Source organism: Thamnophis elegans, chromosome 7 (genome assembly GCF_009769535.1).
Source record: "Thamnophis elegans isolate rThaEle1 chromosome 7, rThaEle1.pri, whole genome shotgun sequence".
Lineage (NCBI taxonomy): Eukaryota > Metazoa > Chordata > Lepidosauria > Squamata > Colubridae > Thamnophis > Thamnophis elegans.
The window spans coordinates 78,070,221-78,092,339 of record NC_045547.1 but is presented as its reverse complement, the minus strand read 5'-3'; the positions used below and the strand labels follow the sequence as shown (position 1 = coordinate 78,092,339).

Genomic DNA, 22,119 nt, shown 5'->3' with positions numbered 1-22,119 from the left:
ATTTTTCTTGCAAAGAAACCTCTTCCCCCAGACTTAACAGACTTTGAGAGTCCCACCCCTCAAGCCACAGGTGTCCTTCTTAGCATCCAATGGCAAATGTTGAATTTGCTAACTGCTTGCAGTGCTTATGCAGTGTCCTATGGCTTAAGGCAGGGGTCAGCAAACTGCGGCTCTGGAGCCGCATGTGGCTCTTTCCTCCCTCTGCTGCGGCTCCGTCACCGGTCGGGGCCAAAATTTTGAGAGGAGCTTCCGGGATGGGGGGAAGAGAAGCACAGCGCGCCAGGAGACGACTCTATGGCAAGGGGAGGGTTTTCCAGTTGTCTCCACAATTGATAGGGCTTTCGGTTAGGACAGGTAGAGGAAAAAGTACGCCACGCTAGGAGGAGACTCTATGGTGGGGGAACTGAACTTCCGGTCAGCAGCTCCAGAATTGAATAGGGGGCTTCTGGTTAGGACCTTTGTGGCTCCCGGTGTTTTCTTTTTCGTGGGAAACGGGTCCAAATGGCTCTTGGAGTGTTTTAAGTTTGGCGACCCCTGGCTTAAGGGATTTTTCAGCTGCTCCAGGAATAATATGCTACGGGAGTGATCCCCAACTTTTGCGGATTGGGAGCCTGGCTTTGGGGGGGGAGGCAGAGGGAAACTGGGCCGGTGTGAATACAAATGTGCATGCAAGTTGGGCTGTGGGCACATACACGTGTGCGCCGGCCTACCACTCGTGTGAGTGGACCTGCATGCGTGTACATACGTGTTGGCCCACCTCTTTTGCAGCCTGGTTCCCAATAGGCCACGGCCTGTGGGCCGCTGTCCAGGGTTTCAGGCAGGGATGAAATCACCTTCGCTACCTGTTCGCAAATGTGAGCGTCTCCACGTGTGCGCAGGGCCTCTCGCGCATGCGCAGAGAGTCAAAAACAGGACGTGATGATGTTCGGGCGGGTGGGCAGAGCCTCCCGTCGCTACCGGTTCTCCCGAACTAGATAGAACCGGCTGAACTGCACCACTGGTTTGGGGACCCCTGTGCTATGGAGTTTTTCCCGGGTAGAAATAAAAAAAGGAGCCAATTCTGTTTATCCTTTTATTTTTCTTCCTCTAGGAGCTGGTCGAAATGGTCAAAGCCAAGAAAGCCGCCCAAGAGCAAGTCGTGAACGCTGCTAAAACTAAGAAATGAGATTTCTCCCGCGACAATCCTAGTGTGTGTGTGTGTTTGTTTTGTAATAAAATAAATACAAATGTAGAATAGGCTTCGTTTTATTTTAGTTTTTCGAGACAGTCCTGTGGTTCTCAAGAGGCTCCCCTCCATTTGCATTGTCCTTTCCATTGGACAGATTATCCGGGGGCGGGGGAGCAGCATCTATCCTGTGACTTAAAAAAAAAAACACTGCCATTTGGTGAAAAGGGAATAAAAATCATCCCTCTAGTCCTGAATGTTTAACTGTCGTCACAAAATTTCTCAAGTGCCATCGTAAATTTCCCCAAAGCTCGCTGAGAGTATCAGTCGCGAAGCCAATACATGCCGCTACAGAGTCGCTCGTAATCAGGCAGCTGTTCAAGAGGCCCTGGAATAAGAAGGAAGGGCGTTACTTGGTATCAAAGCTTGCAAAATGTGGTACGGTGGCCTCGCGGTGGAGCTCTCGCCTCCCAGTCGGGAGGCTGTGAGTTCAATCCTAGATAGAGGCAGATATTTCTCTCTCTGGGCACAATGAGAATATATCTGCCGAACAAAAACTCCACATCGGAAACGGGAGGCATCTGGCCAGGAAATAGCCTGCTGCCAATTACCTCCCACAGACCTGTTAGATTGCACAGGGTCGGCCTCCTCCGGGTTCCGTCTACCAGCCAATGCCATCTGGCTACCACCCGGGGGAGGGCCTTCTCTGTAGCAGCTCCGGCCCTTTGGAATGAACTCCCCGCGGAGATTCGGACCCTCACCCCTCTCCAGGCCTTCCGGAAAGCCGTCAAAACCTGGCTGTGCCGGCAGGCCTGGGGTTGATGAGTTCCCCTCCCCTCTCGACTTGTATGGCTGTATGACTCTTGTGTATTTTAATTACGTGTATTGTGTTTGTATCCCCTTTCCCCTTTGGAGTTGTTTGCCACCCTGAGTCCCTCCCGGAGAAGGGCGGCATACAAATAAATTAAATCTTAATCTTAAACAGTTCCATTCAGTTGCCCAAGATTCCACCCCGCAAGGTATTACGGGGTCTTTAAAAGAAGATGATGAAAACTTGCAAAATGTTTTAAAAAACAAGATTAATTAACTACAGGCAGCCCTCGACTTTCAATTCATTTAACGACCATTCAAAATCCCAAAAAGCACTGGAAAACGTGACTAATGACCGTGTTTCAGTGTCACGACCTTTGCAACGTCCCTGTGACGGCGCCATCAAAATTCAGGTCTTTTGTCAACTAACTCGAGATTTATGGCAGTCGCAGTGTCCCGAGGTCATGTGATCCTTTGGTGACCATCTGAAGAGTAAAGTCAACGGGGGAAGCCGGATTCCCTTAGGCACCGGGTTACAGACTTATCAACTGCAGTGATTCACTTAGCAACCGTGGCAAGAAGGGTCGCAATATGGGGCAGAACTCGCTTAACAAAATACCTCGCTGGGCAATAGAAATAGGGCCCTCAGTTGTGGTAAATCGAGGACTGCCTGTGCATAGTTTCCGAAGTGAGGCGTGGGAGGAGTCATTCATGGGTATTACCACAGCCCTTTTGCCCTGGAGACTGAGGTAAATCTTGAGGCCACACCTCCGATCCTCCTGACCTCCCAGATTAAACTCAGTCTCCAGCCCAGGAGTGTTTTACCTGACTCTCCCTCACTTTGAAGGCTAAGGTCTTTTTTTACAGGAGTTTTTCAGATTTTTTTACTAGTTCTACAGGATTCTACAGACTACAGGAATTTCTACAGGCTTTTTCGTTAGATTACCTGAAAATCGCTTCACCCCCTCCTTGCAGTGCTCAGCGTCGCTAGCCAAGCCGCGCCGCCATTTTATTTTTCCCATTCAAATACATTCACAAATATACATTCTTATAAGTACAGTTAACATTTATCTATTAACCATTAATGTTTATCACTTATCTTCTTACAAATATATAAAATAGAATTTGGGCCACTTTTTTGCCACCTCGTATCTCCATCTTATTCTGCAGCAACCTTGCTCCTCTCTTCTCAACCTCCCTTCTCTGCCTTCTTTCCTCTTTTCTTCTTCCCCTCTCTTTCCCTTCTCCTCCTCCTTCCCCTCCTCTTACTTCCTCTGCTTTACCCTTTCTTCCTTCCCTTCCTCGTCCTCCCTCCTTTTCCATTGTTGCCCTTACATATTTACTTTCTCTGATGGGTTCTCGGGGTGGCATTTCACCAAGTCCAACTTTATATTGACATAAAAAATAGTTTTCTCCGTTGCATTTTGCCTCCCGATATTAAATCCACTTGTACCTTTTTTTTAAAAAAATTGTGTCTAATTAAGTGCTTACCCACTGCTGCAACCGCGGGACGCTTATTATAGATGTACTTTGTACACACTTCCTTGATCGTCTGAGCATCAACAGCCTGAAATAGGAAATAAAAGAGATAGATTTTGAAGAAAATTTAAAGTACAATTGACAGCCCACCGCCTGGCAACGGACCTTCAGTTTTTATAGGCGAAAGGCCAAAACCTTTGGCAGAAGGGAAATTACAATTCTGTCACACTAAGAATTGTGTCACGCCACACAATGTCAACTCCTAAGGTTGCTGTTGTGGCCCAGCAGGAGCATTTGGAGCTGCCACCAGACTCCGACAGCGAGGGGCCCTATGAGTTGGCTCTGGAGGATGTGGAGGACCCTGGACAGGGTTCCGACTCCGAGCAGGGCGCAGAGAGACTGGTTGGCCACCAGGAGGCGCCTGAGCCTTGGACCAGTGGGGAGGAGACAAGGGAGAGTTTCCTTACTTCAATTCTTGCTTCGAGTTCAGGAATTGGGATCCGGCGATTGTAGCACAACATCTGTCGCCCAATGTCTTCGCAAATGGGAGTGGAACCTAAGATTGCAGATGTTTACAGATGCCTATGAATGAATTAAACAGCACGGGGCAGGGAAGGGAGGGAGGGAATAAACCCCAATCAACCATTATAGTTCATACCGTCCAGTTGTAACAACATATTTGTTTTCAGGAGATTTTTCGCACGGGCTACTTCGCTTTCTGTAACACTGGTGCACAGACGTATCCTGTAAGAGAAAGATGACAAGTGACTGACAGCTGTCACTTCCCTTTGTAGGGTTTGGTTTGTATTCAAACAATTGGTCTGGAATACAGGCAGTCCTCATCTTACGACCCCCCGAGCCCAACGTTTCTCTGACTAAGCGAAACATCTGCTAAAAGTCCATTTTTACCAACTTTCCTCCCACCCTTGTTCAAGTGAATCCCTGCAGTCGTTAAGCGAGTAACACAGTCGTTAAAGTGAATCTGGCTTCCCCCAATTGACTTCACATCTCAGAAGATCGCAAAAGGAGGAATGACATGATCCCAGGGTGCTTTGATGGTCGTAAGTGTGAGTCAGGGGCCAAGCGTCTGAATTTTAATCACGTGACTACGGGGAATGCTACGAAGGGTGAAAAATGGTCCTGAGTTGCTTTTTTCAGTGCTGTCGTAACTTCGAATGGTCGCTAAGTGAACTGCCACACGTCGAGGACTACCTGTCTCACTGCAGAGGGGGCTGGTTGTGTTCCAATTCAAAAGGAAAGTTATTTCCCTTACTGTTGTGCTCCGCCGGTGGCCTGCAGAGCTGGGAGCAGAGTCGGACAGCGAGGAGGTTGGGGAGGAACCTGGGCCAGTCCTGGAGTTTGGGAAAGCTCGGACGAGGGCTCTGCGTTGGAGGCAGAGAGGGGGGCCAGGGCCATCTGGGAGTTATGTGCTGCCTCTGGAGTCTGACATCAGCAAGGCAGAGGAACAGGGGGAGCCTGTTCCCAGTGTGCGCATGCGCAGAGCTGCCAGAAGGCAAGAACAATTAAGAAAAAAGAGGCGACTCGGGAGTAAGGCTTGGCGATGACTGGCCCCTCCCATAAGACATAAAAGAGGAGCAGACAGAACTGTGAGCCTTTGCAGGAAGCAATTAGTTCATTGTGGTCGGTTCAAACTCCGAGAAGCTCTGTTTGACTCTGTGCTACATTTAGCCTTGCTCTGCATTTGACAATTAGGTCTCCGGCGGCGTTTCAAGGGAAGTGAAGTCGGGTGCTTATCAACCTTATCCTGAAAGACTGTGGCAACTCGAGCAGACCTCTGTCGGACTCTTCACAGGCTGTTGGGGAAGCCGTGAATGACTATAATTCACAGCTGTATAAATAAAAAGGAAGGAGAGGAGAGTAGATAGGAAGGAGGGAAGGAGGGAAGAAAGAAGGGAACTTAAGAGAAGAGAAAGGAAGGAGGGAAGGAGGAAAGGAGGGAGGGAAGATATGAGAGAAGGAGGGGGGGAAGAAGAGAGGAAAGAGAGAGGGAAGGAAAGGTAGGATAGGAAAAGAAAGGAGGGAAGGAAGGAGGGAAGGAGAGAAGGAGGGAGGGAAGGAAGGGGAGTGGGAAAGAAGAAACAAGGGAAGGAAAGAGGGAGGGAGGGGAGAAGATATCTAACCTCTGATGTCTATAAGGATTTTGATGATATGGGAACGTCTTGAAACGCAGTCAAATGTAAAGCGAAACAGTGAATGTTGTACTGTTTTTTACCAGTTATTGGTTGTTGTATTTTTCTTTTACTAATAAAAATATTTATTAAAATAAAAATAAATAAATAAATAAATAAATAGAGGGTTTTGGGGGGCTAAGAGGGTGATTTATGCTTCCTCGGGAAGCCTGGTCAGAATACTTACCATTCCCGCTGGACATAGTGCATCATATCCTCTAAGGTAGCCCCTTCGCAAACCATATAAAGACCCCACAATCCTGTATCCGTGTAACACGTATTAAAAGACTGGAAACTGTGGCAAAGATTGCCGTGACACGCAGCTTGGGCGAGCTTGCTGGACAGGTTCTGTTGAAAGAGAGAAGGAAGACGAGCTTTTCAACGGCCCTTAGAACAGGGGTCAAAAACCTTTCGGGCCTCAGGGACCACTAAATCCATTATTTTTAAATCCCGCGGACCACAAATATGATCTGCCTAATGAACCGGCTGGGTGGGTGTGGCTAGGTGGCCGTGTGACTGGGTGGGCGCGGCCAACTCGATGTCACTCACGTCGAGGGGTGCCTTGCCAGCCTCTACTCGCTCCTCCCCTCCCAGGTACTCCTCGCCTGCCCGCCAGGGCTCCTAAGGGCCCCAACAGGAAGCAGTTGTTGGAGCTAAGTAGCCACAATGAGAAAGAGTTGGCAAAACAGCTCAGTTCAAATTGGATCTGACCGTGCTCAGCAGAAGCACCTCACTGAGGACTACGAGCATAGGCTTTCCAAGCAGAGGGAAGACCTGCGTGAGTGCAACGCCAGGTACCGGCGCCTGGAGGCTCAGCGGGCTGTGATGGTCAGCCATTGTTGTTGTTGTTACTATTGTGTGTAAAGTACATTGACACTGTTCACTAGGCATTTATGTATGTTAAAGAAAAAAACTAAGTAAAATGATAAAATAAATAAATAAAAGTATTCGTACGTCTTTCTTTGATCAAATCCAGCGGTGGGGTACAACTGGTGCGCGCTTCGTGTGCGCCCTTTGCGCGTGCGCTCAGCATTAAAAAAACCCGACCTTTTAAAGCTTCAAAACATACCTTCTTATGTCAGCGCCTATGAGTGTAACAGCTGACATGTGTCAATCTGTTCAGCCACACAAAACAGCTGAGCTACAAAACAGGGAAATGTAGGACAGGAAAGAGCAGGGACGGGGAGGGGGGCGGGGCCAAATGCTGACCAGAACTATCGGTTCACCCGAACCGGCTGAATTCCACCCCTGATCAAATCAGTCAGCTCAGCCATCTCTGCTAACTCCATCAATTTTTGCACCCCTTCGTGCACTGTGGAGATCGACTTCAAAATACCTTTCGAAGGAATGCAGGAATTAGGGTAGCCCGGTTTAAGAAATTCATTTTTAGACGTCCTGGAATTACATTTCTAAAACCCAGCTAATGTTTTATTAGAAGCCGCCCTAGTCCCAAAGCACACATTCTTTAAAACTGCCCAGTAAGTTCGGTGCCAACTCACCATTCCCCCGCCAAAAGAACGGTCCCAGTTGCCAATGAGCGTGTTTGCCACCATCAGAGGGATGGTATCTGGGTGACACCAGCCAGCTGCTTCCACCGCGATGGCCAGGTGGGCCAAAGGCATTTTATCATCTCGCACACGGATCTGATCAATCAGGACAGAGGGAAAATATATACAAGATGGTTTATAGATGGCACTTTCCCCCAACGAGGTTAGCCAAAATGTTTCCTGGGTTATCCCCACTGTGTTGGAAATGTGGAAGAAGGGATGGCACATTCTACCATATTTGGTGGTCCTGTATTGAGGCCACGAAATACTGGAGAAGGATTCAAAACTGGCTAAAAGAGGTTACTGGGGCAAATATGGAATGGAAACCAGAGATTTTTTTACTAAGCATAAAACCGGAAAACATGAGTTAAATCTATATGGCATTTGAGCCTACATATAATTGTGGCCACAATTATATAACCTATGCGCAATTTTGGAAATCTACTACCATACCATCGGAAGACGCCATAATTAAAAAGATTTATGAGTGTGCAGAAATGGACAGAATGACGGGTTGGCTGAGGGACAAAGGAGAAACGGAACATTATCTTAGCTGGAACCTATGGTATATGTGGGCGACAAGGAGAACAGCAGGGACTTAAAACTGGGAAAGTTAAATAGCAGTTGTTAACAATGGGAATTAAAAGTGAACATGGGTATTGTAATAGATCTCTTTGTAACAAGAATATGCTGGTTAGAGACTAAACAATGAGGAAGAAAAAAATGTTGGGCTGTAAATGACTGTCACCGGGGCGGGTGGGGGGTTGTATGTTTGAAGGTGTATTTGTATGTCTTATTAAAAAAAATGTATAGCCAATAAAGATTATTTTTTTAAAAAAAATCAGGACAGAGGAATACCATGAATAAAACGGCCACGGAACTTGAACCTCATAGCCACCCTGAAAAGCACCCGCTTTCCCAATCGAATGAATATAAAAACTTGCAATTTTGTTCCCATAAATCAATGAAGCAGTAATCCACATTACGTGCGACCTTACGACCCAGACGGGAGACAGACGCCGCTAGGAAAAATGGATCTATGGGGGTGGCTAAAAGTTGATACTCAATCTCCAATAAGGTTAAGGATATAGTAATGTAGGAGTTTGCAGAAAGCAACATGACGTGAATTAGAGACCAGGAGACTAGTGAGTTCAAGCACCGGCCTCAGGTATAAAAAAACCTACTGGGTGATTTGTGGGCCAAGCACCAGGAGACAGTGAGTTCTAGTTCCGCCTTAGGCATGAAAGGCAGTTAGGGGACTTTGAGCCAATCACCTGGAGACGGTGAGTGCCTAAAACCAGGAGATGGTGAATTCTAGTCCCACCTCAGGCACGAAAGCCAGCTAGGTGACTTTGGACCAATCAACAGGAGACGGTGAATTCTAGTCCTGCCTTAAGTCCTGAAAACCAGCTGGGTGACTTTGGGCCAATCACTAGGAGCTGGTGAATTCTAGTCCTGCCTTAAGTCCTGAAAACCAGCTGGGTGACTTTGGGCCAAACACTAGGAGACGGTGAATTCTAGTCCTGCCTTAAGTCCTGAAAACCAGCTGGGTGACTTTGGGCCAAACACTAGGAGACAGTGAATTCTAGTCCCCCCTTAGACCTGAAAACCAGCTAGGTGACTTTGGGCCAATCATCAGGAGATGGTGAATTCTAGTCCAACTTCCGGCATGAAAGCCAACTGGGTGACTTTGGACCAATCACTAGGAGACGGTGAATTCTAGTCCCGCCTTAGGCCTGAAAACCAGCTAGGTGACTTTGGGCCAATCATCAGGAGATGGTGAATTCTAGTTCCGCCTTAGGTCTGAAAACCAACTGGGTGACTTTGGGCCAATCATCAGGAGATGGTGAATTCTAGTCCCGCCTTAGGCCTGAAAACCAGCTAGGTGACCTTAGGCCAATATCTATCTATCTATCTATCTATCTATCTATCTATCTATCTATCTATCTCTATCTATCTATCTATCTATCTATCTATCTATCTATCTATGTCTCTCTCTCTCTCTCTCTCTCTCTCTCTCTCTCTCTCTCTCTCAGCCCTCACCAGGTTGCTCATCGTGGGGAAAACAGGAAAAGAAAGGAATATCCACGGCCTTCAGTTACTTATAAAGTAAATAAAGGCAGGTTAAAAAGCTAATAAATAAAAAAGGAAATATATAAATAATCAACAAAGTAACCCAAAAAACTGAACTCGTGATGCCACACAGGCAGTCCAGTGGCTCAAACTGCATTGAAAGAAACAAGCGACCTTTCTCAAACTTCTCGGCAATTTTCGCGGTCAAGCAAAAAGCTGCGCTAACCAAATCTTCTATTATGCTATCAACCATAATTGTGGGGGCTGTTGTGCCTCAGGTCTTGAGTAGTGCGGTGGCCTAGAGGTGGTGCTTTCGTTTCACAGTCAGGAGGCTGTGAGTTCGATCCTAGGCAGAGACAAATATTTGTCTCTCAGGGCACCATGAGAATATACCTGCCGAACAAAACTCCGCAATGGCAACAGGAGAGCATCCGGCCATTAAAACACTCTGCTAAGCTCCATTCAGCTGCCCAGACTCCACCCCAAAAAGGGATCATGGGGTCGTTAAAAGAAGGAAGATGATGTGTCTCAGGCCCCTTTGAGAAGAGAACAACCTCCACTTACTTCACTGCCGGTGAACTGGCAAGGGGGCAAAACTGGGGCGCCTTCTTTCTTAATGGACGGCAAGTTGCCAAAATGGTATTTCGCCAGCTCAAGCAATTCTCCATGAGCAACTCCTAAATCGGCACAGAAGGAAGTTTTCCATTTAGAAGCAAAAATTATCATAATAAAGGAGAATATTTGTACTTCTTCGGGGCTGAACTGAGGAGTCCTTAGTGGTCTCCAAACTTAAATTGCTTTCTTGCAGATGTTTTGTTACCCAAACTAGGTTAACATTATTGGTGCTACAGTACAGTACAGTATTAGTACCGATCAGTGACGTGCGGTGAGATTTATGGCTGGTGAGGCAGCAATTTTTTTAGACTTGTGGACTTCAACGCCCAGAATTCCACAGCCAGGCATGCTCAGTTCCGATTTAAAGCGACAGCATTTGTTTTTCTCCTTTGCTAAATAAGTTTCCTTCATTCTTTTTCTTCTCCCTTCTCCTCCTTCCTCTCTCCCTCCCCCCCCCAAACACACACACACACAAACACAGAAGTTGGATTGGACTATCTCTCCTACCCCCTTCCCTCTCTCATTCAAACAAACTCTCTCTCAAACAAGCACATACACACACACACACACACACACACAAAGTTGGATTGGAGGGAGTCAGGGAGACCACAGGAGGAGGCAGGAAGCCAGTCAAAGAGCCATACTGGAGCACACACACTTTCCCCCAGCCCCGGGAAGGATCTAGACCAGCTTCACTGATTACAGGTTTGAAAAGGCAATGTGGCTCTGCCTGCAATCAAACTACACTTGGGGAGGGAGAGCACTTCCCTCCAGCCTTTGCCCAAAGCCCCGCACCAGGAGGATGAAGTTTGAATTCCTCCCCCTGACTGCACGTCCCTGGTACTGATGGTGTTACCTAGATGGGTAATGAAACGCCTGCAAGAAAACAGCCAAGCTCAGAGAGCCTCAAGGTCCTCGTTATAAGAAGTGGCTGACCTGCACCATACCTTAATTATCTGTCCAATTCTCCTTGGTCTGGCTCAGGTAGCATCATAACGGTTGCTATATGTTTTAAAATGTCTTATTTTTTAATAAAAATTGAAGATCGTGCATCACTATAACAGAACTTTCCATCTTTCCCCCTACAACTCTCTACGTTGAACAAAAGGGAAATAATCCCGTACAATATTTATAATCAGGGGTGTCAAACTCAAGGCCCGGGGGTCAGATCTAAGGACCCGGCGGGCCGGATCTGGCCCCCAGGCCTTGAGATCCAGCCCCGCGGGGTGCTTAGAACTGGCCCGCAGGGCCACCCTGGAAACAGCAGACAGGCCCATAATGCTTCTGCCAGTGAAAATGGCGCTCGAGGGGACCACTGGCAGAGGGTTGCAAGAGGCTGTCGCGGCTGAAAACTGAGCTTGGGAGCCCATTTTCGCTGGTAGAGCGCTCTGGCCACCACGGGTGCCCCCGACACAAGTGACATCAAGCTGGCCAGGCCCACCCTGACCACATCCTCCCCCCCACCACAAGGTCAAACACAACCTTGATGCAGCCCTCAATGAAATCGAGTTTGACACACCTGATTTATAAGATTGCCTTTCGTTTCTTTAGAGTCGATCGCCCATATTTAATCCTTGTTCCCTGCTAAGGGCCAACAGGTCCAGAGTATTGGCTCTTAGGCATTTTCAGTGATAGGAAAGTAGGAACATTGTTGTGGCCCAGCAGGAGCCGGTGGAGCTGCCACCAGACTCCGACAGCGAGGGGCCCTATGAGTCGGCTCTGGAAGATGTGGAGGACCCTGGACAGGGTTCCGACTCAGAGCAGGGCGCAGAGAGGCTGGTTGGCCACCAGGAGGCGCATGAGGTAGCGGTGGGAACCAAAGGGAGCACGCTCCTCAAGTCAAGCCTTGGAGTAGTGGGGAGGAGACAAGGGAGTGTGTGATCCTGACATCATACATTGGAGCAGTGGGGAGGAGACAAGGGAGTTGGTCCTGGATGCCCGGCAACGGAGAACAGTTACGCAGTTGCAGGAGATAATTGAACTCAGCTGGTGGTAATTAGGCTCCTCTCAAGACTATAAAAGGAATGACGTTCCACATGCTCGTGGCAGGAGTCAATGTATTTACTAGAGCTGGAAAAGCTATCGTGGCTAGCTTGGCAGGCTGGATTGCTGCCAAGATGAGTCTGTGCCGGATTGCTGCCAAGGTCTAGTCTCTGTGTTAATAAATCTTTGAAGTATCTTTGTCTCGGCGTGCTTTGGTGTAGGACGAGGGGCGGGGGTCAGAACAGAACAGTAGGATTTATAAAAGTAGAAAAAGAGGTACAATAGAAGAAAGGTAACAACGACTGTCTGATACGAATGACCAAATATAAGACTAAGTAAAAGAGTAAGAAATAAAAGGACCATTAGTGTAAAATCAGAACGTATAGAGGGGGGAAATAATATTTGTAAAGATGCACCCATAGATATCTGCGGTAGGAAGGAATGTGCAGTTCCGATGTTGTCTGTAAGTTTTGTGTATGTTTTTGTCGATGTGTTTAAGCATTTAAAATAAACAATTTTTTTTAAAAGACATTTTCAAAAAAAAAGAAGGATGCTAAGCAGCAGGGAAAAAATAACCTAAAATAAATCATGCTGATATTACAGACCAACAGCAGTGAGTCGCACCAACCTCCCGCAGACGCCAGCACAATCCTCGGTCCTTTGTAATGCGTTGTGATATATTCCACCAAATCATTGCGGTTAATGGACCTAAAAGATGAGTGAAACCAAGGAATGAAAAAATAAAAATATGCAAAGCGGGGGGGGAAGCAAAATGGTTCCACCACAAAACCGCGTTCGACTAAAGCGCGCTCGACGAAACCGCGTAGCTGACATCATCACAGTGCGACAACAGCACGGAGAAAAAAGCACGCTGTAAACGCTAAAGCTAAAATTAACCCCTAAACCTAAACCTAACCCCCCTAAACCTAATCCTAATCCTAAACCTAACCCTTAACCTAACCCTAAACCTAACCCTAATCCTTAACCTAACCCTAACCCTAACCCTTAACCTAACCCTAAACCTAACCCTTACCTTAACTTGAATCGGCTTGCTTTCAAAGCGCTATTTAAAGCGCCCTTTTTTCTCCGCGGTCTCTGTTGTCGTCCTGCTGATGACGTCAGCGACGCGGTTTAATCAGGCGCGCTTTAGTGGAGCGCGGTTTTGTCGTGCCACGAGCAAAACTACTATTATAAATACAGGTGGTCCCCAACAGCAGGTCATTTCGTGAACCGTTCAAAGTCACGACGGTACTGAAAAGTGTGACGGGATTTTTGCACGCTTAACGACCGTTGCAGTATCCTCAGTGTCACATGATCAAGTCGTACACTTCGCAACAGACTCATCTTTATGACGGTTGCAGTGTCCCAGGGTCCCGTGATTCCCTTTTACGACCTTGTGACAAAGTCAATGGGGAAGCCGGGTTCATTTAATGACTGACTTAATAACTGCAGTGATTCACTTAGCAGCCGTGGGAAGAAAAATCCTAAAATAGGGCACAATTCACTCAACAACCGGCTCAACTTTGCAACATAAATTCCGGGTACAATTGTGGTCGTAAGTCGAGGATAACCTGAATGAGTAGCCTTAGACTTATAAGTGTAATTGAGCCTGGAATTAGTCATATGTTCTTCTGGTCATTAAACAGATCATCATGTGAATGTCAGGCCTGCAGCCATCTTTTCTTTTAGATCTTTGGCCTGCCACACTTTCTATTATGGGAAAATGGGATTGTACGGAGTTAGATGTGATGTAGCCATAACAACATTCTTTCTAGAAAGTCAAGGTCATCCTTTGTCTCTGCACCTGACCGGAACTGGATGGGTGGAAGCTGCCAGCATGGCAGTGGGAGATTGGAGGATTTGCCGTGTTTGAGGAGCTGGGTCAGAACACCTACTTAATATTCTCGGTGGGTCCTAAAATCGTCCGTCCCAGGGCTGTGTTCTGGTAAGCGGTGGCGTGAAGATAATCAAAGACCACTTCCTGTAAGTTGGTCTCTACTTCCTGCATTTCTCGAAGGATCACGCCCCGTTCGCGCTCAATCTCGGCCTCCCCCAAGGTGCTATTCTGTATGATGTCAGCAAGAATCTCAACCGCTGAAAACAAAAGACAGACGGAATAATCATTATATATATATTGTCACAATATATATATAGTGTCACAACCCCTGGTATGCCCCAATTATGAGAGGAAGCTAACTGCTTCCATTCTCTGTCCATCAGCTCGTCACAAGAGACCATCCAGACAGAAAGCCCAATATTTTACTGTTGCCTTTGTTACATATTGTGTTGTATTTGTGCTGATAAATAAATAAAGGGAGACTAGTATAGTTCTATTTCAAGCTATTTAGCTCTCATCAGCTAGCCATACCCTCACTGGGATTTGAACCTGTGCTGTATTACATCTTAGGCAAACGTCTTAACCATTAAGCCACAGGTCCTCCTCCTTATCAGCTGAGTCCAGGGAGGGAGGTATATATTTAATGTCACAACCCCTGGTATGCCCCAATTATGAGAGAAAGCTAACTAATATAAGATATATGATACATGATACATGATACATGATACATGATACATAGTTATATAGTTATATAGTTATATAGTTATATAGTTATATAGTTATATAGTTATATAGTTATATAGTTATATAGTTATATATATAGTTATATATAGTTATGCAATACAAAAGAATGACATTTAATTCTAATAAGCTAAGGACATTTTTAATTATTAAACATAGATAGTCTTCGAACAGTTCACTTAGGGACTGTTTGAAGTTACAACAGCACTGAAAACAGAGCCTTATGAGCGTTTTTTCATACTTAACGACCGTTGCAGCATCCACGTGATCAAAATTCAGACGCTTGGCAACTGATTCATATTTATGACGGTTGCAGCGTCCCAGGGCCATGTGCCCCTCCCTAGGATCGAACTCACAGCGTCCTAGAGCTCCACTGCCACACCACTCGTTTGCCATAATAATATCGTATTTTTCGGAGTATAAGACGCACCGGAGTATAAGAAACACCAAGGTTTTGAAGAGGCAATTTTTTTTTTTAAAAAAAAGGTTTTTGCATTCTGCAAACCTCCCCAAAACGGGCCCGTTTCCCCCCCCAAAAAAAGGCATGAATGCCTTTAGGGGGCTTGCAGAGTGCTCCTGGGGGGTGACGCACCCTCCCCCCAAAAAGGAGCAAAAAACGAGCCCAGTTTTTGTCAAAAAAAATTGCATGCATAGCCTTTAGGAGGCTTATTATAGAGTGCTCCTGGGGGTGGGGGGAGCAAAATTGAGCAAAAAAAAGAACCGCTTTTCACTCATTTCTGTCCTCCCCAGCCCCCAGGATCACTCTGGAAGCCTCCTAAAGGCTCTGCACGGCCATTTTGGTGAAGGGGGCAGGGTTTCAGGAGGCAAAAAATGCTGTATTCAATGTATAAGACGCACCCAGATTCTCAGCCTCTTTTTTGAGGAGAAAAAAGGTGCGTCTTATACTCCGAAAAATACGGTAAATAACTTTTAAAAACAATTACCTCTCGGCAGGTCTTTTGAGAAAGCCTTTGCATAATACACCGTTTGTTCTCTCGAGGTGTAGGCGTTAAGGTGGGCGCCCATGTTCTCAATCTCTAGCTCCAGATCCAGCTGAGATCTTTTTTTGGTTCCCTGCGATTTAAGGGTCTGCAATTATTTCAACTGGAGATGTGATAGAAATAAAGGGGGGGGGGGAGGTAAAGACTTTATTGCCTGGGTCTTCCATCTTAGACCAATGCAGTATGCATGCACTTGTGATTTCAAAGTATTCCAGAAACCGACAGCTCTGTCCTAAAAATTCTGACAGTTGATGCATTCGGTTCCACCACAAAACCGCGTTCGACTAAACCGCGCTTGACGAAACCGCGTAGCTGACGTCATCAACAGGGCGACAACAGCGCGGAGACAGAAGCACGCTGTAAACGCTAAACCTAAAATTAACCCCTAAACCTAAACCTAAACCTAACCCTAAACCTAACCCTTAACCTAACCCTAAACCTAATCCTAACCCTTAACCTAACCCTAACCCTAACCCTAACCCTTAACCTAACCCTAAACCTAACCCTAAAGCTAACCCTAAACCTAACCCTTACCTTAAGTTGAATTGGCTTGCTTTCAAAGCGCTATTTAAAGCGCCCTTCTTTCTCTGCGCTCGCTGTTGTCGCCCTGTTGATGACGTCAGCGACGCGGTTTAATCGGGTGCGGCATAGTCGAGCGCGGTTTTGTCGTGCCACGGATGCATTCACAGAAAGCAAAAGCAGCAGAACAGGTTAATTTTTATGAGCCAAGGTGGCGCGGTGGTTAAATGCAGCACTGCAGGCTGACTGCTAGATCAGCAGTTCAGCGGTTCAAATCTCACCGGCTCAGGGTTGACTCAGCCTTCCATCCTTCCGAGATGGGTAAAATGAGGACCCGGATTGTTGTTGGGGGCAATATGCTGACTCTGTAAACCGCTTAGAGAGGGCTGAAAGCCCTATGAAGCGGTATATAAGTCCACTGTTATTGCTATTGCTATTAATTCATAAAAAGCCAGCGGGGGATTTGAGAAGCTGGGAATTTTGACAGCATTCGATTAGCCCTTAAACCAGGGATCAGCAACCTGCAGCTCGAGAGCCGCATGTGGCTCTTTCATCCCTCAGCTGCGGCTCCCTGTTGCCAGCCGGTAAAAGGGAAAAGGATTTTTTTTTTTCTGGGCTTTTGTGACCATAGACATGTTTAACTACCAACTGCCGTTATTCTGTGTTTTATCCTGCTTTATTTACCAGAGATTCAACACAGGAATTTTAATGCTTTTAATTTTTTTTTAAGGAACCTCACTGGGCTTCCCTACGCCCCAGAAGAATTCTTGTTAAAATAAAATGAAGTGCTAGAAGCTACCTCGGGCTTTGCAATGCATCCGGTCAAAAATCAATACAAGAAATGTTACGTTTTACTTATGTTGTAGTAGTTTTTTTTTTCTTTTTTGTCTTTTTTATTTTTTTCTGTTACGATATAGAGTACTATTTATATGATCTATAAAGGACAATGATGTTTTTTAATGTATAAGAGTGGGATGATTTGAATACGTTGGTATAATTGTATGTAGTGACCATTTCATATTAGAAAGATCTTTGTATATTAAACAGATCAATGATGATGTAAGGAATAATTGATATATACATGAATTGAAATATTTAACCACTATGTGGACTAACTAATTAATAACGGGAAAACATTCTTGGAATTCTGGACGATTGGAGACATTATGGTCAATTGAAAGTATGAATGTTTATTATAAACCAATGGGAATTCTTTGTCCCAATTTTCGCTCTTATTCCTTAGAGATAGGTGATATTATAGTACTTTAAAGACTTATTGTTATTTGACAGATAATTATGAATTCAAGGAAATAAGGATTGTTACAAATGAAAGAATATTAATGGTAATTTGAACACATAATGCTCAAAGACAGCGAAACATTTAGCCATGTTTAATGTAAACCAGTGATGTTAAACCGAAGTTTAAGAATTGATGCACAAAAACTTGTAACCAAACGACATGCTTGATGAAATGGAGGAAAGTTGTTCTTTTTCCTTCTCTTGCTTTGTTTTGTATGTGTTGTTTTGTTTAAAAAGAATAAAAATATATTTTTTTAAAAAAAGAAATGTTATGTTTGAGAACTTGCCTTAAAAGCCATGTGCTCCAGGAAGTGAGCTGTTCCATTATTTTTCTCGTTCTCATATCGGCTTCCAGCATCGATCCAAAGTCCCACCTGATTCAAAAGCACATATGTGGGGTTTTTTTTACTAAAAGAATAAAATCCAGCTTCAATAAATGCTGAGGAAACCACAGGCTGATTTTTGTTTCGGTGGTTAAAATCTTCATCAAAACGACTGAACACTCTCTCTTCTCATCTTTCCGACTATCTTCTTCTATTGGTTTCTTATGATTTATCAATTGCTGTAACGTATGATTAATGCTTGTAGCTATGATTTATGATCTAAGAACTATTACTTGCTGTTTATATGTACATTGTGAGTTTATGTACCAGAAACAAATTCCTTGTCTGTCCAATCACACTTGGACAATAAAGCATTCTGTTCCTCTTCCTTCCCATCTCATCCCATTCCAATTTGATTCTATATTCCATGCCCGGGTATTTATAGGAGGAAAATGTCCGGACCAAATGTAATTTCTAACATTGGGATTTCCCCCCTTACAAGACAGAGCCCCCTTGTGGAGTACCGTGAAGCCGTTACCATGCCAACTCCACTGCGCTGTTCAATAGAAGCCATTTTCAGGTACAACAGGCTGTATCTTAACATAACAAACATCCCAAGGCAGTGTTGGGTTACAGCCGGTACGCCCCGGTACAGGCATACTGGTGCCTGCTCAGAGCACAGGTACCATTCCGGTATGGTGCTTTGGAGGGCCCACCTGCCCACCCACCTTACCTGTATTTGACCCAACCGGGCCATTTGCGTATGCGCCCAGCATCTGTGCCATGCTCCACCGAGCAGCTGGAGCATCGCAGGGCGGTGATGCACATGCCCAGCCCCGTCGCAGCGTACCGGTTGCAACGGGATCCGGAACCCACCCCTGTCCTAAGGGGTTTTAGGAGTGTCTTAGTCCCACAGTATTTTTCTCCAAAAGGTAAATCATTTATGAAACGAAGTTTGGTTGAAATTGCTTGAGACATTCCAGAGTTAATGCTATGCTAGGCTCTATTCTATTGTTTTCGTTTCCGATTCCATTCCATTCCATTATTCCAATTCTAATTCTAATCAAATTTTAGAATTTTGTAAGAGCATAGTCCCTCCCGGAATGTGCAACGGAAGCTGATCGGGACAAGAAGCGTCAGGAGAAAATGTTCTTTCTGCTAACAGATCAGTCGCTTAAGGCCACTATTTATGGCCACAATTGAACCTGGAATTTTAGTTGTAAGTCACGGAGCTCCTTAAGCCAGATGCCCGTGTCGGTTACTTACTGTACATGTTGTAAGTCCGGAATCTTCAGAAGCTACCCTCAGGCCATTGTCCAGAGTCGAGACTTTTGTTTCGGGGACATTCACGACGATTTGGGGTGCTACATTGGTAGCCCTGAATCGGTTTTTCCCAAGATGGAGGAGGGCCTAGTTTGGGGGGGAAAAAAAGTATCATGTGAGCAACATGATTAAAAAAAATGCAGTGTGGTTTTATTGAAGGGAAATTAAAGTCTCGCTTGTTTGCTTTGCGGCAGGGCAAATGTTATGAGGACTCCAATCTGGACCCACATTATTTTGGGGAGCGCCATGAAGAGAGTTCCTACAGTGCAAAATGCACGTTGAGTTTTCACTTTAAGGAGAGGGCACGTTCCCAGGTCCCAGACCAGAATAATAGGGCTGGTATGTTAATCAATACAATACAATACAATAGCAGAGTTGGAAGGGACCTTGGAGGTCTTCTAGTCCAACCCCCTGCCTAGGCAGAAAACCCTATACCGTTCCAGACAAATGGCTATCCAACATCTTCTTAAAGACTTCCAGTGTTGGGGTATTCACAGCTTCTGGAGGCAACTTCTGTTCCACTGATTAATTGATCTCACTGTCAGGAAATTTCTCCTCAGTTCTAAATTGCTTCTCTCCTTGATTAGTTTCCACCCATTGCTTCTTGTTCTGCCCTCAGGTGCCTTGGAGAATAGTTTGACTCCCTCTTCTTTGTGGCAACTCCTGAGATATTGGAAGACTGCTATCATGTCTCCCCTAGTCCTTCTTTTCATTAAACTAGACATACCCAGTTCCTGCAGCCATTCTTCCTATGTTTTAGTCTCCAGTCCCCTAATCCTCTTTGTTGCTCTTCTCTGCACTCTTTCTAGAGTCTCCACATCTTTTCTACTCTTCAGTCTTTTGACCACAACTGAGCCCAGAATTTATGTTGCTAAGCGAGACAGTTGTTCAGTGAGTTTTGCCCTGTTTTACAACCTTTCTTGCCAGAGTCGTTAAATGAAGTGAATCACTGCAGTTGTTAAGTTAGTAACACGGCGAATCTGGGTTTCCGATTGATTTCGCTGATCAGAAATTTGTGAAGGAGATCACATGACCTCAGGACACTGCAGCTGTCATGAATATGAGTCAGTTGCCAAGCACTGTGAACTGTGATCACGTGAGCATGGGGACTGCAGCAGTCGTAAATGTGAAAAACAGCCATAAGTGCCGTTGTCACTTCAAAACATCCCTAAACATATGGTTGTAAGTTGAGGACTTACACCGTGGAGATCCGCACCCTCACCACCGTCCAGGCCTTCCGCACGGCCCTCAAGATCTGGCTATCCCGTCAGGCCTGGGGATAGGACTTTACTCTCTCCCCGCCCGAATGCTGAGTGAATGTTGTGTTTTTATTGTTAATTATTTTTTTATTCACATTTTTTTAATGTCTTGTCTTGCACTCCCCTCCCTCATTATTGTAAGCCGCCCTGAGTCCCCTCAGGGAAAAGGGCGGCCTATAAGTGTTCAATAAAACTCAAAACTTAAAACTCAAACTCAAGGACTACCTGCATTTAAGAGCCGATTTCTTCAAAGTCATGAATTTGGTAGTGTAATTATGGCCCTATCAAGGTCCAAAGTGTTCCTTCACATGAAGGCAAACAGACAGACTTTTGTATATTGGAATGTGAAAGGAAGGAAGGAAGGAAAGAGGGAGAGAGAGAAAGAAACAGAGAGAGAGAGAGAGAGAGAGAGAGAGAGAGAGAGAGAGAAAGGGAAAGAAAGAGAAAGAAAGGGAGGGAGGGAGGGAGAGAGAGAGAGAGAGAAAGAAAGGGAGAGAGAGAAACAGAGAGAAAGAAGGGAGAGAAAAAGAAAGAGAGAAAGAGAAAAAGGGAAAGAAAAAGAGAATGAAAAAGAGAAAGAGAAAAGAGGAAAAAGTGAATGAAAAAGAGAGAAAGAGAAAAAAGAGAAAGAGAAAAGTGAAAGAGAGGGGAAGAGAAAGAGGAAGAGTGAAAGAGGAGAAAAAGTGAATGAAAAAGAGAAAGAAAAAGAGGAGAAAAAGTGAATGAAAAAGAGAAAGAAAAAGAGAAAGAAAAAGAGAAAGAAAAAGAGGAGAAAAAGTGAATGAAAAAGAGAAAGAAAAAGAGAAAGAAAAAGAGAAAGAAAAAGAGGAGAAAAAGTGAATGAAAAAGAGAAAGAAAAAGAGAAAGAAAAAGAGAAAGAAAAAGAGGAGAAAAAGTGAAAGAGAAAGAGAAAGAGAAAAAAGAAAAAGGAGAAACAGAGAAAGAAAAAGAAAGAGAAAAAGAAACAAAGAGAAAGAGAGAGAGAGAGAGAGAGAGAGAGAAAGAAAGAAAGAAAGAAAGAAAGAAAGAAAGAAAGAAAGAAAGAAAGAAAGAAAGGCTAATGCTATAGGGCAGAGTTTACAAATCCACCAGATGTTTCACTAAGGAATTCTGGGAGTTGAAGTTCACAAGCTGCCCAGTGTTTAGAGATCCCTGCGAGAGCGGTTGGACTGCAAGAAACCGCTAGAGGGCACCATTACACCGCCGCCATCTGGCCCTCTTACGGTATTTATCCGCCCAGGCCGCCTCATTACACCGCCAGGAGACTACATCTCCCAAAATGCAGCGCGCTCAAGGCCCGCCGCAGTAAGAAAGCAGCCGAGGCAGTCCAGCCGGCTTTTCACACCCAGTCACGTCTGAATCGTCTCTTACCCGCTGTCCGGGGTTTGAGCACCGCGTGGGAAGCAATCCCGGCCGAGCCCAGAAAAGCCGCTGGCCCGCTCGACAAGCGGCGGACACGGCCGCCGCCATCTTAGTTCGCAAGCGAAGGAATCGGCTGAGGAGCCGGGAGCATTCCCGGAAGGGGAGTCACGTGATCCGAGGGTAAGTGGGCGGGGCCAAGCCACATGATTGGCATAAAAAAATGCTGGAAGCGTTTCTGTCTATTTTTAAATCCTTTATGAGTTTTCCTTGCAATTTCAATCTCACGTTAAGCAACCATCCAATAATAGAAAGCAGCTTCTAGCAGATTACTCTTTCCTGATTCACCATGAGACTGCAAAAATCCCAGACCTGTGGATTCTCAAATTCAAGATCCATTGATGTTTCCATGATCTTAGTGTGTTGTGTTTAGTTTAGTTTAGTTTAGTTTAGTTTAGTTTAGTTTAGTTTAGTTTAGGACAGGAATAGGAATAGGAATAGGAATAGGAATAGAATAACAGAGTTGGAAGGGACCTTGGAGGTCTTCTAGTCCAACCCCCTGCTTAGGCAGGAAACCCTACACCACTTCAGACAAAT

General features: G+C 45.4%; 2 protein-coding genes across 2 annotated transcripts in view; one reads left to right on the top strand and one right to left on the bottom strand.

Annotated features, from left to right (window-relative positions):
* Nucleotides 1-1,373, top strand: part of DNAJC2 (DnaJ heat shock protein family (Hsp40) member C2) — a 31,002-nt gene extending 29,629 nt beyond the window's left edge. Inside the window, exon 17 of the mRNA XM_032221027.1 lies at nt 1,091-1,373. Coding sequence (XP_032076918.1) covers nt 1,091-1,165 — 75 coding nt within the window. The 3' untranslated portion in view covers nt 1,166-1,373. The remainder of the gene's footprint in view (nt 1-1,090) is intronic.
* PMPCB (peptidase, mitochondrial processing subunit beta) lies at nt 1,230-21,675 on the bottom strand. The gene is made up of 13 exons (XM_032221028.1): nt 21,535-21,675; nt 18,848-18,991; nt 17,546-17,632; nt 15,384-15,513; nt 13,757-13,955; nt 12,490-12,569; nt 9,828-9,940; nt 7,143-7,286; nt 5,831-5,991; nt 4,113-4,198; nt 3,922-4,010; nt 3,467-3,542; nt 1,230-1,553 (listed from the first exon to the last, which is right to left on the bottom strand). Exons 1-13 carry the CDS (start codon nt 21,631-21,633, stop codon nt 1,489-1,491), a joined length of 1,473 nt encoding a protein of 490 aa, XP_032076919.1. The 5' UTR covers nt 21,634-21,675; the 3' UTR covers nt 1,230-1,488.
* Nucleotides 21,676-22,119: the final 444 nt, after the last annotated feature.

What these genes read in the sequence shown, in the direction of transcription:
- PMPCB (XM_032221028.1), bottom strand. Translation starts at nt 21,633, where the DNA reads ATGGCGGCGGCCGTGTCCGCCGCTTGTCGAGCGGGCCAGCGGCTTTTC. An exon ending in CTCAAAAGACCTGCCGAGAG is followed by an intron (nt 13,956 to 15,383) that starts GTAATTGTTTTT and finishes TTTTGTTTTCAG; the next exon opens with CGGTTGAGATTCTTGCTGAC. An exon ending in TCCCGCGGTTGCAGCAGTGG is followed by an intron (nt 1,554 to 3,466) that starts GTAAGCACTTAA and finishes TTCTTATTCCAG; the next exon opens with GGCCTCTTGAACAGCTGCCT.